General features: G+C 45.6%; 1 protein-coding gene across 2 annotated transcripts in view; it reads right to left on the bottom strand.

Annotated features, from left to right (window-relative positions):
* CADPS (calcium dependent secretion activator) overlaps window positions 1-17,698 on the bottom strand; it is a 208,717-nt gene that overhangs the window by 127,965 nt on the left and 63,054 nt on the right. For both annotated transcript variants that reach the window (XM_063411759.1, XM_063411760.1), the window contains exons 4-6: window positions 9,041-9,121; window positions 3,911-4,147; window positions 1,153-1,274 (exon numbers count right to left, since the gene is read on the bottom strand). In XM_063411759.1, the coding sequence (XP_063267829.1) occupies window positions 1,153-1,274; window positions 3,911-4,147; window positions 9,041-9,121 (440 nt within the window). The remainder of the gene's footprint in view (window positions 1-1,152; window positions 1,275-3,910; window positions 4,148-9,040; window positions 9,122-17,698) is intronic.

Here is a 17,698-nt window from a genome sequence, read left to right as displayed (position 1 = left end):
GCACTTTCCCTGATTGGGAATATTGTTTTTGAACCGCTTGCTGCAGATTCCTGCTGCTCTGGTGCAGTGCAGGACATGAGGCACCAGCAATTTCTGTGCCTCTGTGAGAGGACAGTGACAGAGGGAAGGCAGCCCATCCTCATCTGTGCTCTGCCCTTCCTGCATCCACTGCTCCTGAGCAGCTGCAGTGCTTGTGCACTCCCATGTCCTGCAGCCAGGTGGGTCTGGATTTCGCTCCAGGAACTTGGGAAGCTCCTGGCAAAACACCTCTGAGGACTGGCCAGTGGGAACGGGATATGAGCACAATAGCACTGCTCCCTGCTTCTGGAGGAGGCTTCACACCACCTTAGCAATTCTCCACTGTGAGGAAGCGCACTGAGAATTTAAGTATGAAATCTCTGCAGTTATCCAGAGAAAAACTGCCTCAAATCCAGTGTTTCAAGTCAACTAATCCCACAAATTGGAAAGGAAATAAGCCATTCATCGTTTTCTCCTTCCAAATAACAAAGGTCAATCACTACTGGGCGGCACTTAACAATATCCAGGTACGACAAAAGAAAACCAAGTATGGATCAAAAGTCAGGATCTGGGGACGAGGTCAAAGAGGACAGAACAAGACTCTGCCCTTGAATGGGACTGGGCCAGAGAGGCCTCAGATAAAGCTTTAACTGAGTCATTTGAAGCTTTTCCCAGATCCTTTCTTCCACCTCTGGCTGTGGCTGCCAGACTGTGTCCCTGCCAGCTGTTTTCTTTCTCATAGGACTGCCAAAACCCTGACAGTGAGGACAGGATAATGTACCTATACCTGATGGCACCAGTTCAGATGGACTCTCAGACAAGTACTTATCTATGCACATGCTTAACTCCATCCCTATTTAGTAAAGCACTTACGTACAGGCACAAATTTATCTCTCTATGGCTACATGAGACATAAGCCTCTCATTAACACTTTATTCCCCTCAGTCAGGGCTTAGGTGCCATTCTTAGCTGCAGGACAACACTCTGCATGTGTGGAAGGCCCTGTTTCTCCCCTGCTTCTGAGAGTCCTGCCCTTACCATGCAGGAGCCAGAGCTATCTGCAGTGACTTGGCAGTGCAGGGACAGGGCAGAGGAGAGCATGGTGGAGACACCAAAAAGCAGAGCAAGGCTTACGTTGGCTTTGAGGCTTCAGCCTGGTCCGTCTGCAGCTTCTCCCCGCCTTCAACCTCCATGGTGCAGTACACGATGCGGTTGGGGGCCAGCGACTTCAGCCCCTGCACCTCCATGATGACAACCTGCAGGCACAGAAGAGAAATGTAAGAGCAGCAGCCTCCTTCAGCCCTTGCTGGGGCTGCTGAACCCATGGGGTGAGCCAGTGCTGGGGTCCCTCACATGCTGCTGGGTGTTCACAGTGGCAGTGGGCAGGGACAGTGGCACTGCCTGTCGCTGTAGGACACGAAAAAAGATGAGAGACTCCAAATATTTCAGAAGGTGAAGAGTATAGAAAAGCTTTATTGTGTAATTCTTGCTACTTTTTATAAGGTGTTCTGATACAGACTTAACATGATTGGTGAATAGGAATGACACCTCTCTAATCCCATTGGTTAAACTAGAGAAACAGCTAAAATGGGGTTTTTTTTGAGAACTAGAAAGGCAAAACACCTCCTGGAGAAAGATTGTTTTGAGAAAGGATAGTTGTTTGCCAAGATTGTTTTGAGAAGATTTCTTGAGAAATTTTCCCTTGGGAAAAAAGTTAGCAGCTGCTAGCAGGCTAAAATCTCTCAGTCCCAGCAGTATCAGGCCCACAGCACTGCCCAGGCTGAGTGGGCAGTGTGGCAGCCAGCCAGGTCTGTATGCACACCAGGATTCCTCTGACTGCACGTGGGCTCACTGAAACCCCTGGATGTCAGGGCTGTACCAAGCTTCAGGAGATGGGCTCCACAGACACGGTCCTGCCCCATCTAGGAGTGCCTTAATATGTCAAATCCAGAAAAAAAAAAGCACACAACTACTCAGCTTGTGCCAAAAGCACATTTTCCATATTAATCATAGAATGGTTTGGGGTTGACATTTGAAAATCATCTGGTCCAATCCCCATGCTGAGGCAGGGATATCTTTCACTAGATCAGGTTGCTCAGAGCCTCATTCAACCTGATCTTCAAAAATTCCAAGGATGAAATACCTATGCCCCAGTTGTTCCCTGTTGCAGTGTCCTACCACTCTCATAAAAACCATTTTCTTTTTTTTACTCAATCTAGATCTACCCTCTTCCAGTTTAAAACTGCTGCTCCTTTTCCACTCTACATTTCTGGTAAAAAAAAAAAATTAAAAAAATCTTTCTTCATCTCGCTTATAGAAAAATCTTTCTAATTAAGAAATCACCACCCAAGTTTCTTGCAGGTAATTAATTTTTTTTCTTCTTTTTAAAGGTGATTAATCCCATTAACCACATACCTTAAACATTTCTACAAGATTCACTGTGGGAGTTCCTGTTCATGTTTTATTACAGCTATTTATGTAGTATATACACAGGGGTTTAAAATTCCTCTCCTCAAGTCTTCTGATGTGTCTGGAGCTGAGGATCCTTGCCCTGGCACACAAAGCTCCACAAACCCTCTGACAAGTGCACATTTTTGGTAAAAGCTTTCTTGCAGCAGGAGCTTTGTGCACTGAGCAGTGCCCAGACGTGCCAGCTCCTGAAGTCAGTGCTTCACTGGGCTTGGACTGCCCAGCAGATGGGGTTCAGCTGGAGCAGAGCATTTGTGACACCCTGCTGTAAGGGTGTCCCTTCACACACAGCTGTACACACTGCACATCCTCTGCACTGGGGGGCTGCTGCTCTGTGATAGCTCCCTGCTCCTCCGGATGGGAATGCTTGCAGGTCAGCCTTATTTGATGCTGCTCTTGAAGGCACCATCTCTGGGTTCACAGCCCTAGTTTAAATAAGAGTGAACTGAATACTATAAAGATGATTTCAGACACTTAATGAGTTAAATTCTGAGACTGGACAACCAGGGTTGTTGAGTTTTGCATTAGCATGATAGGTGTAACAAGAGACCCCCTGGGAAGACAAATAAACAGGAAACTACACAAAAATAGAATTTTCTGATTTTTCTGCATCCTACATTTTTGACTCCATCCTGGTAGTTGTTTTGACAATGTAATGTAATCCCACTCATTGACAGACAGCAACAATTTTGTATGGGTGAGCTGGTGACTCCTTGAAGTAAACATGCCCACAAATAGACCACAAATGTGTTTGCATAAAACAACTGAGCTGGCTGAAAACAGCTACTGAGCAACACTGTCCAGGACTGAGGCAGCCCGTGTCAGAGGCAGCAGCAGCACCCTGCCTTCCCCTGGCTGCACAAACTGCTCAACAGAGCACTGAGCAGAAAGTCAGCAAGCAACAGAGATCAGAGAGCAACCCAGCACAGCATAGCATTTCCACACAAACTGCAAACCAAGCTGTTGGGGGAATTCAAACCCCAGGAATTTTTCACAATTCTTCACAGAGGAAGCAATTCTCTAGGGAAATAAAGCAACCCTTCTGGCTGGCAATAGTTAAACATGCTGATATTTACAGTGTTGCATTATTGTAATGGTTTTGGGGGACAATACAGACTCAGGGTTACTGGGCTACACTCAGAAACAAACTGCCTGAAGAGATCAGCTACTGATGCAGATTTCTGAGCCATTTGATACACATCATCACAAAATGCCAGACAGTGGATATCACACAGATTGTTCCAACAAGGTGGTGAGACACCAGAAAGGACACAGCGTTTAATCACAGGCAAAGCTTCCAGTAAACAGAGAGTGATTTCTATTCACCTCTCTCCACCTAGCCTAAATTTGAACTGAGCAGAAGTTGGCTCTTGTGCTTTTTACTCCCACGAACCCTGCATACTGTTGTGTGCACGTAGCTTACCTCCAGGGAGAATGACAGCACGACATCTGACTTGGAGAGCTGGTTCTCATTTTCCTCTCCCATGTCAATTATTGAGGTGTTGTGGCTTCGTTTCAGCTTCTGCAGCTTGAACTCGGAGCCTCCCTTAGACACAGGCATGCTCTCCAAGTTTGCCATCAGGAGATTGACAGATGACTTCAGCTCCTCAATGTACATGTTCTCCATTTCTTTGGACACAAACTTGGGAAACTTGCGCTCCTTGGATTTGGAAACAAACACAGCAGAATGAACATTTGTGACAATCAACAACCACTTGTTGCAGTGGGAGAATTCCCCAAGAGCATTGTTCTGGTTTAGGGTGAATCTGGGAGAAAACTTCCAGATGGGTCCCCCTAGAAAGCAGATTCAAGTGACCCCTCCCCTAACTGGTTCAGGAAAATATTTCCTTGGAGAAAGGTGGAAAAAACCCTCTGTTTATTTAACGAGTGAAGTATTCACATGCATAAAAAATGAAAAATATTAAGCAATAAAACGTCTTGCTCTTCCGAAGAGATGGCCAATTCAGAAAGTCCTTGTCATGGGGTGTAGCTCGGCTCACTCAGTCCCTTCTGTGCTGGAAAATGCCATGTCCTGGGCCCCAGTGGGCCACAGGTGTGAGCTCCCAGTGTTTTCCTGGGTTTTCAGTCCAGAGCAGGGCTGATCAGTTCCAAGAAAAAAAAAAAAAAGCCACAATCCAGGCAACTTCTCTGCCTCAGCTAGCTAAAAACTAACTAAAAGCAAAGGAGAGCTCTCCCTGCTGTCCACGCTGCAGACAACACAGTCCAGGAGAGGGAAGGCAGGGGAGCAAGTGCAGCTTCTGGAACAAACTCCACGCTTCTTCTCCCCCTTTCTCTCTCAGAACCAGTCTGAAAGGTGCAGAACTTAATATCCAGCATAAACAGAACACACAACTGGGGATACAAGCATCATAAAGTCACCCTAGGACAAGCATCTGCAGAGGTTTGTGAGCAAGGAACTCCTACAAACCGGATGATAAATTACAGTTTCCTCCTGAGTAATGCAGAAACATTATTGCTAGTTTCTCATAGAATTACTGCTTGGTACTTGTCCAACTTTCCTGTACCTTGCATGCACTTGCATTTCCCTGACGTTCTGTCTGCAAATGGCTTTTTCCTATGGATGTATTCCCAATTACAAACACTCCAGGCCACATCTCACCTGAACTTTGTGACCAACAGCAACTTAGTGAGGATTCAGAGGATGCTGAGAGTACGAAATTTGTTTTCCAGTCTCCCAGTTGTGCCAGCTCTCTTTGAATCACTTCTGAATGGTTGCTTCATCAGGTTTCTAGGTATGAAAGGAGCCCAAAGAGGGAAAACCAGCCATGTGTGGGCAGGAATGTTTGGTCCTAACTGGAAGGGGTAAAACATCCTTTCCACTACTTGTCAAGGCCTGAGCCTCCCCACAAGAAGACAACCTTTCACTCTGAGACCCTCCAGTGCTGCTTGCTGTCAACAGGAAATTTAAACTCTAAAACCAAGGCTGACAGTGAGAGCAAAATATGATGTTCCCCAATGCATGTTCTCAGCTTTGAACTGCTGCCCATCACCAGCCTGAGCCCTACATCTTCTGACAACTCTTCCCATGGCCTGAATCTGCTCAGGATTCGAGTGTCTCTCAGTGGGTTATGAGACACTGTGCAAGGTGTAAGACAGGAAGGCAGCATCTGCAGCCAGGGAACACGAGGCTGACGTGGAAGCAATCGTGGTGGCAATTCACAACATTGCAAAAAGCCATTTGTAAAATGTATGCTAGAAAAGAAAACAAGGTCATGTTTCTTCTAGAGGACTGTCATCAGGCTGCTGAAAGAGTTCTCTGCACTAGTTTTTGCATCAGTCCTCAAGATCTTACCCACTACAAGCAGAGCTCACAGCAACACTCACACAAAGCAGTTGAAGTAATCTGTTTCCAGCTTCAATCTTGGGAAGCAGTTCCCTCATGTAAATTAGATCTAAAGTGAAATAAACTACCTTATCAGCCTCCTGTATAGTCTGTACATTATATAAGTTGCAAGACACTCCTAGGGAAAAAAAAAAAGGCACAAATGTTTTGTATATTTTGAGACCTACTGCTGCGGCAATGATGTTCAGACATTATTGCTTTTTTACCCTGCTGTCATCCATCTCTCCAGGGACTGCAATTTTGGCACTGCCCTCACAAACCTCTTCAGCAGTGCAGCAAGGACTGAGACATTTCACGGTGTGCCACCAGCAACTTCTCGTATTAAGGCTAAATCGTAGTTTGAAGTGATGCATAACAGTTTAACTGGTACTATTTAACTGATGTTGGAAATGCAGAGATGCACATGTGGTCTCAAGTCACCCATGAGACTGGAGATAAAGCTGGGGAAAGACTGGAGTAAGATACTATCAAGAGATGCAGACAACAGCAAGAAAGGGCATTAGTCACCTCCCCATGAGGAGCAGAGAGAGGATCAGGAATAGGGAGAGAGGCACAAACATGGCGAGAAGCAGAATTAAAATACTGAGGAATGACCTGATCAGCAGGCTGGAGCAGAGTGCGTCCAGCCCCAGATAGACATGTCACTCTAGTGTCACCACAAGGTCTCATTTAGTTAACCCTACACGTGTTCCTCCTTGTCCTTGAGGCCAGGCAACTGGGAGGGGGAAAAGGCACCACAGGACAGCAGAGCAATTGCTACTGCAGAGAAAAACATACATTTGCCTTGGCACCACTAAGCTCTCAGCTGTAATGCAGCTCTATTTAGCTGCTGGAAAAGTACAACAAGCAGACTGAAAAGCCTGTCCAGGTTCAGCTTTAAAACATCTGCTTGCCACAGAGTGTGATCCTGAAGCTGCCTGGCTCCGAGGCTGGGCTGACGTGCTTTGATGGAGTCAGGCTCAGTGGGGGACTTTGCCTAGCACTGCCCTGCTGCCACACTGAGCTGCTCTCTCCTCAGCACATGGGAAGGCAAAAAGACCCAGAGCTGTGTCCTGGTACCCAGAGACAGGAAAGCTGGCACCAACAGTGACTTGTTCAAGGTCACACAACAGCTCAGACAAAGCCTTGCAGAGCCACTGGTCCCGTAAGACTCCACAGCCTTTGGTGCCTCTGAAGTGCAAATGTCCTAGTGTGAATTTCTTAATTTATCAACGAGGCATTAATTTGCCTTGAGCATGGAATCTCCAGGACAGACAGCTCAGTGCTGGTTTCACAAGCACTGCAAGCCTCCCTGTGCAGCAAATCTGTATTAAAAGCTGCAAATTGGAGATAAAAATGGAAATGCTATCCTTTCACTGAGCTGAATTGTGAACCTGTCCTCTGTTACAGGGAAAGCAGCCTTGCCCTGAAAGAAGGCTACAGAAAAGGATTCAAAAGGTCATTTGGATGCCTCCAAAATATGGTATTCATGGATCTGAAAGCACAAGGCTTCTCACAGGCAGATGCTGGCGGGACCTGACATTCTGAAGAGAAAGTCTGCTGCAGTACCATGACAGAGATTAAATATCCCTAGCTGCCAGCTGGAACACAGGTAAGTCCCTTTTACTCTAAACCACCCTCCAACCTGCACTGTTGTATTTTGAAGGTTGAATTCTGCACAGAGATCTGTCAGGTTATGTTGAGGAGTTTCCCCCTGACTCTCTCTCGGACAGCCAACAGTGTCATGGTTTGTTTTCAGCATCCTTGGGGGAAGAATGAAAATGGCAAATTCTCATTTGCACAAAAATAATCCATGAAGCCGCAGCTTCTGCTGACTGCTACTGAATCATACATATTGTTGTTCTACATGCCACAAAGAGAAAATGAAATAACCAAACCAGGCAATCTTTTTCTGACACTCAGGACCTGGCTACCCATCTACCCCTCTCAGAACCAGAGCAGCTGCACTCAATGCAGAGGCTTACATTTCACTGCAAATAAGTACTGTAGGTTTTCTTGACAAGAATGAAATGGCAAAGAGCCAAACACTGAACAAAAGAGCTACAGTCAGTTTGCTGTTTTGCTGCACCATTGATTAGCCATGTGGTCCTTGGGCATCTCACTAATTTTATCAGTGAAGTGGGGAAAACCAGAGCCCATGTCCCCAAAGACGAAACAGCAGCAGATGTTTAACAGAGGTGTTAGTGAGGAGGAGCGTGCAGGCTCCACCAGCACACTGTTAATGCCTAACTATAAATCAATATGCTCTGCTTTTCACACCCAGGCATATCAGTGTGGTTGCAAACAGCTCTGATATTACCTTTCTTATAAAAAAAAAAAAAAATCCTAATTTGGGCCCAGCTCAGTGCTGAGAGGACTGCTGCTGAAAGGCAGGCCCCTAGACTGAGCTTGTCTCTCTGATTAGATTTTGTTTTTGCCTTGTAGTAATGGTTTCTTGATTATCAAGAACAGCCAGATAGATCATCCCAAATGACTTCAGCCCCATTAGGGTTTTATCAGTGACTCAGAGCATCTGATTAGAGGTGAGGATAACACACAGCCATACTGATGTCAACAGGATTCTCTCCATCATCCGTGGTCCATTGGAGGCCATGTGACCCTGCACTGTGTGAGGGTGTGATTTGCTCCTAGGGAGATGGCTCCTTACAGAAGGCTCTCTAGGGAGATTAGCTGAGTGCTTGGTTATCAGAGCTGTTTGGAGGTCCTGTGCCTACTGCTTCAAGCAGCAGCAATGTCTGCAGATGGCCTGACTGCTCTCATGCACAGTGTGAACTTCTTTGGGACAATACATCTGAAGGACCTTCATTGAGGCAGCATTTACCTACAGGCAGGAAATTGTGGCTCCCATCAGTTCAGCAAACAACACAAATCCCATTAGGATTATTCCTGGCTCCTTTTTTACACATCATCATCCACCTTATTGTCTAGCATAGAAATGTGACATCTCTGAGGATTCACAAGGGATTTTTCAGGAACCTAACTGTCCCAGCTCATCAGGACATTCCAAGAGATGCACATCACAACAGGTTCATCTTGTTTTGTTGGCAATTAAAAATCTGATCATTTTTAACTGGTAATTATTGTGAGAAAAAACTTGTAAGAGAATGATGGGACCTGGGGGCTGCATCAAACTCCTTGCATACTCCTAAATGAAGAGGTTATTAATAACAGTAGACTTTTTTTTTTTACCTTGGCAATTTGTTCTGCCATTTGGAGACGTCCATCTAACTCGCGTCTGATCTGCGCTGCTTGCTCATCAGGGTTGTCCAGCTGCATAAAAACAAAAGGCAAATCGAGGTGAAAAATTAACCAGTGCAACACCTTCAGGAGCAGTTCAGTTCCTCAGGCTGACCACCTGAGCTACACTGTTGATAGACAGATCCAGTGGTGAGGGGCCACATTCTGGGAGAGAAACCCTCACAAAGGACAAACACAATGTTCAGCAATCCAAGACAGAGTTTTTGATGCCTGCCCTGCTGCCTCCTGGGGCCGAGCACTCTCACCCTGAGGCAGTCTGGTGCAGTGTAGTCTGGAAAGTTACACCTACAGTGATGGCAAAGGTTCCGATTCTCAGCCTGATGAACAATGAGCTCATCTGTTGGTGCTCTCTGGATCAGCTGAAACACCACACTGCCCCCAGCCCATCTCTTTCCATGGAATCTCCTCGTCTGTCTGCCTGCACATCCCTCGCTCTCCCCTCCCACACAAACTCCTGCAGATCTGCACAGCTGCAGGTGCTATTTCTGCACGTTGCTTCACCACTGATTTTCCAGAGTCAACACTGACTACGGCTGAGATTGATGGAAAGTGTGTTTTTGATTAGCCTTTGGGAGTCTTTGTTCTGGATTTAATTCAGGAAAACTACAAAGTGTCCTGAATGTGATCCAAATCCATTGAAGCTTCAATGGTTTCATTCACACTGCTGCATGACGTAATCTGCTGGTGTGGTTCATCTTTATATTCCTGATCCCAGCACCAGCACAGAGCCATGGATTACCAGCACCTTTCAGGATCAGCCGCCCCTGTTAGTTTCCCCATGAATAAATGCACCTCACAACTATCCTGCACCAGTGTGGAAGCACCTCCTGGAGCTGCTTCACTAAGGGTAGGAAATGTACAGACCCAGATTTCCATTTCTTTGCAATTCTGAAAGAGGGGGCATTATTTGAATTCTATTTGAGCTACAGTAATTGAGGTTAATCACACACTACCCAAAATAACTCAGGAGCTAAATTTAGAAATTGAGGATGCTGCTGTGGAGGAGGGTTGATTTTGCAGTATGATAATGAGCCAACAAATTGCCTCACGCTTGCTGCACTATCTTGATTGTGCAGATGTTTTCCAGTAATGCTACAGGTGTCAAGGAAAGATCTGACTGTAGAAGATTACTTTTCTTAGGAGCCAACAAGCAGCCTAGGCAGTCTTTGTGGCTGTGGTTGAGTGGATAAGGTATTGCTTTTCAGGGCTGTGCTTCCCAAGACTAAGCAGTGATGCCAAGCCAAGTAAACTGGTATTTAAAAGAAACAAAAGAAATCTTTCAAGGCTGTATTTTCAATGATTCTGCATGATAGCTCCATGATAAAAACTGATCTTTGGGAAAGCAATCCTAGCCTGTAGTAGCCAAAATAACATTTTCTTCTTGTTGTCTACAGAATGGTACTAATGAGACAGCCCCTGCCTGTCCTCCTGGCACCCTCCAGCAGATCTCTTACGATTAAGAGCAGCAGCCCAACAACTCAGCCACAGTCTCCTCCTATGCCTGAGAAAGGCTCCTGCTGCCATCAGAGCAAGCAGAGTACATTTTACACAGCCATAACACTATACAGGGCCATTAAGAGAGTAATGCTGGTACCCATAAAACATACTTTGCTTGTGAAATAAGGCAAGGTGCAAATGTGAGGCATGCCATCTAAGCAAGACCATGTAAGGCAACACAGACCTTAATATCATTAAAACTCAATTTCTTAACTAGAGAATCAGCTATTTATTATCTGCCACATGCATGCCCACTTTATATTCAAGTACTTGACATCCAAATACATAAATGATTTAAGAAGTCAAAGAGAAAATGAATTAGTTTCGTTCTGCATTATGACTATGTTATGGGTGTGCTGTGAATAAAGCAAAGATATAAATCATAAGGTTGCCCCAGTCAATTAAATGTGAAAAGTATTATAGATTTCAGTATATATATGATTTGTCATATGCACTGGGCTTTTCTTCAGCAGCATGCCACAAATACATGATTTACATAATTTGTAATTCTCAACTGATCATTACCCAACTGCCTGCTGGTAAATTAGATGTTTTCATACATCTACCCGCAACCACATTAGTTCTCTCTGCCTGCCCTGCAGAGATTATCTACATTGGTGTAACAGTTGCTAAAGCAAAAGAATAAAATTTAAAAACTATATGTAGATTAGGTTTTAAGTGGAACCCCAAACTGACCAGCACTGCAGCCAGCCTAGCCCTGCAGGCATGGCAGGGCAGGTATCTACTCTAAACCCTGCTGAGGGTTCAATTGCAAGAAAAAGACCTTGCAAGAAGACAGGCTTTTTACATATAAACTGTTAATAAGGAATAATTTTTAGTGGGCACTAGTAAATAATAGAAAGGAGTTTAAAACATTCCTCATGAGAGTCTGACAGTTTTGATTACCAGTAAGAACCAGTTGCTGGCCTACAGAAGCAATCCTTTGCTTCCATGTCCCTGAAACAAACTCACTGAGAGAATTTTCTTCCTGTTATGGTGAAAGGATAGGAGATAATCCCTCTACATCTTTGAAAGGCAGAAACAGACACAACCAGCCAGCCTAATTAGTCTACAAGATCTTCAGTGAGATGCACAGGCACCTACCAAACCCACATCTAAAGTGTTTGCTGCATCAGAGATCACCCACACATCGCCCAGCCTGAGCCTTATTGTTTTTAAAGCCAAGAGCCCAGGCTCACTTCTACTTATACCAGGAAATGCCAAAGGCAGTGCAAGGCCATGAACAGTATTAGGGGATTTTAAATCCCCATGCTTTTGGAGTCCAAGTGTTTTATTTGAAGTGCTTATATTGAAAACTCCAGCTTCAGTTTATCACAGCTAAAGCCAAACCATTTACAATTGCTGCCACGGCTCCGAAAGAGCCACTGGAGCAGCCCAGGCTGCCCTCCTCTTCCCTTTCTTTGCTGTGCACAAAGCACTTCAGTCCAGATTCACACCTCAGATCCACCCACCTGCCTGGGGACTGAGCAGGGCACAGCTCTCTTGCTATCGACCACAGCGAGAGGGCTGCAGATGGGATGAACCCACCCAGTCTGGGGACGATGCTGGTGGCACAGGTGACAGGCTGTGTGGAATTGCATTTTATGGAAATGGTTTGCTCTAGGTGACAGGCTGTACACAGCCTTTGGCTGGTTGGTAAGAGCAGAGTGGATCCAGCTGTTCCACCAAACATGGACTGATAGGGCACGGTCCCAACAGACACAGGGAGTGAAACACGGCACAGGAGCTAAACCCAAGCTCTGAGCTCAGCTCTGCTGGGAATAACATTGTTGTAAACTACAAGGGTTTGTAATGAAATAACGTTGTAAACTGTAAGGGTTTATAATGAAATAGCATTGTTGAAAGCTAAGAGGGTTTGTCCTGACAGGATGCAACGTGGAGATACAACCTTCCATACCTGACATTTATGCCACGGACGTGACAGGTATTGTTGGTGAAACTGCCATCAGCACCAGCCAGAAACCACTGGGACCATTTAACAGTTTAATCCCTCCCTGCCAGCCACTGCTGATGCTGATTCCTGCTTCCCAGCAAAGGCAGCAGATGTCACAATGTCTCCATTCCTGAGGCATAACTAGGGCCTGTCCCAGGGCATGTCCCTTCCCCTGTGGAAGGTTACAGTGTGGTGGTGGATCCAGTGGCCCTCCCATGACATGTGCTCCTGCAGAGGACCAGCCATTTGCAACAGGGTTCTGGAAAAATACATTTTAAATGCTCTGGCAGAGTAAATGCTGAGCTGCAGCAACCTTCTTTATGCTGCATTGGGAGTGGAAACACACCTGGCTTTTATTCTTCTGGAAAGGAAAGCATTTAGTCCAGTTCTCCATGAAATCCTCAGCTATTACCTGTGTTGGTTTTCCTCCCTGGCAGAATTGGCACCCAGGAACAGGTGATCAGGTGGGCAGCTGCTAAGCAGGGACTGTCTTGGCTGGGGGCACTCTCAGCAATCCCAAATATTAATTTTCTCTGTCCCTATATCCAGCACACCACCATGAAGCTGGGGGGTCTGAAAATGCCACTTAGTGAATTATTTTCTGTGGCTGGAGGACTAAGACAAAAGCCATGACCCACTCATGTTCCTCCTAAGCCTGGCTTAACTCCTCCCAAAATAATTAGTGCAGCCAAATCCATGCGAGCATGGTTATAGGGGCCAAATGCCTCAAAGAGAAAGTTTCAAGGTACTCATCCTTTAACATGCTGGGAGTTCTGTACCTCAGCAAATGGTTGATTAGGTATTTCAAAGCAAACATGCTCATGGTGAAGGCTGAACAAGATCACAACATGGATGACAATTTTGCAGCTTTGATGTTGGGCTTTAGGAGAGATCTTTGTCTCATAAAAGGTGGTTTCACTTTGTGATTCACAGTGTGAGAAAACACTGAAAAATTCATAAGACACATCAATTAATAATTAATCTGTCAGTCCAGGAGTACTCACAACATGTGGCATCAGCATCATGGAGTGCTCCAGCTAAATGAAACATGGCCCCCAAAGTGACTCATTGCAGGCGTGCCCTTGGTTTCTTACCACGAAGCTGCTGTTCTAGGAGATAAAGTGCAATGAGGCACACAGTGGCACCATGTGGCACACATATGCTCCATGTCAATGTCACAGACTGCTCTCCAGCATCCTGTCCCCACTAATGGTGAATATTCCTCTCTACAAGCAGCCTAGGGCAGTGGGATGGCAGCAGTCTGGTGCTCAAGGCCCCGACCTCTTCCCACAAATCTGAAGCAGAAAGCAGAGGAGGATCTGAACATTCCCTCTTCAGCTGCAGGTGGGATTCTGACTTCCCTTTAAATTGGGAACGTGAACGATGCTGAGCTGCTTTAGAAGGGTAAGTCACTGATGTCCTGGGCAACATGCTCACCCTCTGGGCACCAAACTGCAACCCACAGAGGGCTGGCTGCCTTGGGATCTGAAACAGCAGCAAGGAAGAGGAAGCAAGGAGAGCTTCCCCATGTTAGGCACTTTCCTGCATCAGCAACAACGGTAGCATCTGCATAGCCCAGCTATGGATTCAACAACTCTCACTCCTGCTGTTCAAGAGAGGAGTTTGAAGGACCTGCAGGGACCTGTAGAACGTGTGCTCTTCACCAGCCTTTAGGAGTGCAGTGACATTTGATCCCCCGACATTCCAGGGGACTGATAACTCAGTCCCACTGCACAGCAGGGTTTCTTAAGGCTACCTCTCCTCTGGCCAGTCAAAACTGCCCAAATCTTTTAGGTTCACTCACGCAGAATCTTCCTAGTACAACATAAAGCTCCCCTTAATTCAAGGAATTTGTGCCTATTATCTCACCAAAATTTTCTTTTTCCCTCCCATCAGCCCTAGCTCCTCACTCAACCCCAAGGTTCCAGCACCTCAAAATGTGACAAACCCGCTCCCCTGGGGAGGAGATTACCTTATTTTTCTCATGCATAGGTAAAACAGGCTACGCTGCAGGGATTCAGTCATTTCCATAGTAATTCGGTAAGGGCTGCACAGTTGCTGTTTGCTGTGGATAGGTGCTAGCTCCTGCTATCCTACCAAACTCCTGGGTTATCTAATGAATGCCTTCTGCTTGGGAGCACTCAGGAGGTCCTGGGAGGGCAATTTAAAACAATAGAAAGGACTTGGATAATTCAGTAAGGGCTGATGATTCTCTCTTAAAGAGAAATCTTATTTCATGCTTCACAAACTTTAGGGTTGCACTAGATTCATCGGTGAAAACATTCCCCAGGATGCAGAGCAGCCTCTCCCTGCCACAGTGTGAATCTCAGAGTGCTGCAACACATCTCTGTGCCTCAGCAGCCACCAGGGCTGCACATGCTCTCACCCACTACATCTGCCTGTGGATGCTGGGACCGTGCCTGCTTCACCAGGTGAGGTGAAGACGTCCACCCTTGGATTCACCGTGGTCTGAGTGCTGTCTTAGATAGCTGTTTATCCCATGAACTGAGATGATTTTCCACCAGAGCAGCTCTGCTGCATGTGCAGGCAGAGGTTTCTCATGTCCTCTTTGCAGCTGGCAGCACCACCCATGGGCACTCATCTGCAGAGCGTGGATGGATCACCCAGCACGAGCTGGTGCCATGGCAAGGGCAGGCAGGTGCCAGGCATGGATCCTGTGCAGGAAAAAGATCTCTCTCTATGCCCTCTCAGTTCCCAACCTGCCCACCACCACATCTCTCCACAGCTTTACAAGGCTGCACCGTGGGGCTGAGGAAAGCTGAGACAAGCAAACTCAGCACGCATTTTTCCAGCAGGTTGTGCAAAGATACCTCCAGATTTATGTGCAGTGATAAATCAAGGTAAATGAGAAACCAGATTCAGCAAAACAGGAAGGGGAAGAAAAAAGTGCTGCCTGCCTTTGCAAATGTTTTGCAAGCTGTTAAGAAAAGGGGTGGCAGAGCACATCCACTCGGAAGGCACATCCTTTCCATCTGTGGCCAGAGAACTTTTGAACCCTGCAAATCCCTCTGCAAGATCATCCGTGCAAGGTGTATGACACTGAAAGGGATTGAAAACTAAAGCTGTCCAGAGGCTCTGACCTCTGAGCATGCCTTAATACCATCTTCTTATGGCATTGCATAAGGATGCTTGGAGGCATGCGGGCAGCATAGGCTGTGCTACGGCACCATGAAAGAAACTGGAGCACTGGCTGGTTGATGATGTCTGAGGTACATCACCACATTTAGCTTGCCTGTGTTTTCTCATTATATGCTGAATTTCACATGAGTTAATGCAAAGAGAACCACCTGAATTTCCTAAATATGGCAATAAATTGCTATTGAGTTTCAAGTAAGTTTTACAGCTAGAATCAGCTGTAATTAATTCATCCCAATCCATCATGTAAGAAGGATCTACATATCCTCAAATCCTCATCTTTGATTAAAAGCTTAATGGTAGACACATTCATCACTTAATTCAAAATGGGCTTTGGCTTTTGGAACTAAAGCAAGTTGCTAGTTGAGGACCTAGTCCAGCAAAGTTGCAGTACCCTGACACTCAGCAGGATTAAATGTGATGGAATAAGATGTGGGAACATCTCCAATGGTGTCTACACAATAATTGTTTTTCTGCAGAAAGCTCTGAGCAAAAAACTGGCAAAGCAAAAACTGGCCATGAAGCAGCAATGTTTTGGTTCTATTATATGCTCAATCAGCAGAAAACAAGGGAGAGGGAACGTAAAGAGAACTTTATGGCTCCTTCTTTTTCAAGGACTAGGATAGCAAAGATTGCAGTCCTGCTCACTACAGTTCATTTTTGTATTTGTGAAGTTTAGATTTATCACAGCCAGAAATCTAAAGACACTAACCTCCTGATGTGTTTCACACTGGTTCTATGCAGCAAACTTCCCCATGTGGTCAGGGAGAAAACAGCCAGGACAATTAAACCTCTAGGGAGCAAATTTCCAGCGCATAAAGAGGTCTCAGTGGAAGGTATCCTATAGTGGAGGCGGGAGCTGAAGCTGCCGGTCTCACCTGTGAGTAGGATCACACTTCTCCAGAAGTCTCAGTATAGGTCACCACCAGACTGCCTTCCTACAGCAACAGAGAACTGGAAGGGGACTGCCTTCCATTGCAGATGCAGCTATTTTAGTCCCTCTAACTTGCACCTAAGACGCTGCTCACAAATTGGTATCAACTTATCAAAATCCAGAGCAGAACCATCACATCTCTAAGTCCCTTTGATCAATACACAACAACAATTATAAATGATTAATAAGCAATCAGTATTGCTATGCTAAATTACTATATTATGCTAATTAAAAGGTCAATTCCTTGCTTTTCTTAGAGCAGTGTCCAAACATCTGTGCTCTGAGTCAAAGGTTTCAGAGGAGTTTACCTCAGAGAGAATCTTCTGCAATATCAATCCTTACCCATAATAATCCTATCTAATCTATCATTGTATTTCAGAAAAGCTATCTCTTTTTGAAATAATTAGCATTCAACAACATGAAAAAAAATCACAAGAAATATGGATTGGAATCCTAGCTTCACTAATTGGGAACATCTGCCACCTCTCTTTTTCCTGCCTGATTCCCTCCAAAAGGACCTATTCTGCCCCTTGAAGAACCAGTGGCACAAAATGGATGTCTGGCATCTCTGAGAAGGGCCATGTGGAGCTGAGAGCTGTCATGTGGGATCTGACCTCACATAATACCCTTGTGAGATGCTCTGGCGCCTGCATTAAGGATCAAGGATGTGAGAAGAATTGAAGCAGACACAGAAAAGCAGCAAGAGGCATAGCTATGAAGAAATAAACACAGGGAGCAAAAATGTGATGCTTTTAAAAGCAGTGAGTCCACAAGTTGAGAGGAGGAGGAATACAGCACAAGGTACCACGTGTGGGGAGAGCTTAGCAGGTAGGGTACCATCCTTGTGCCCTTACTGGTGGAGACAGTCAGCAAACCATCTACACAATACAGAAAATTCTGATATTCATCCATATTAAATGTATGACAATTTCTGTGTACAGACATTATAAAAATTATTCTACAGAATAAGATGTTTCAGCCTGGCAGCAGCAGCTCCTGCCACATGGCTGGACAGCTCAGCTCCCTCTGCACAGAGCATGGCACTACT

This window comes from Prinia subflava, chromosome 14, assembly GCF_021018805.1.
Source record: "Prinia subflava isolate CZ2003 ecotype Zambia chromosome 14, Cam_Psub_1.2, whole genome shotgun sequence".
Lineage (NCBI taxonomy): Eukaryota > Metazoa > Chordata > Aves > Passeriformes > Cisticolidae > Prinia > Prinia subflava.
The sequence above is the reverse complement of the archived record's forward strand: the minus strand, read 5'-3'. Positions and strand labels throughout refer to the sequence as shown.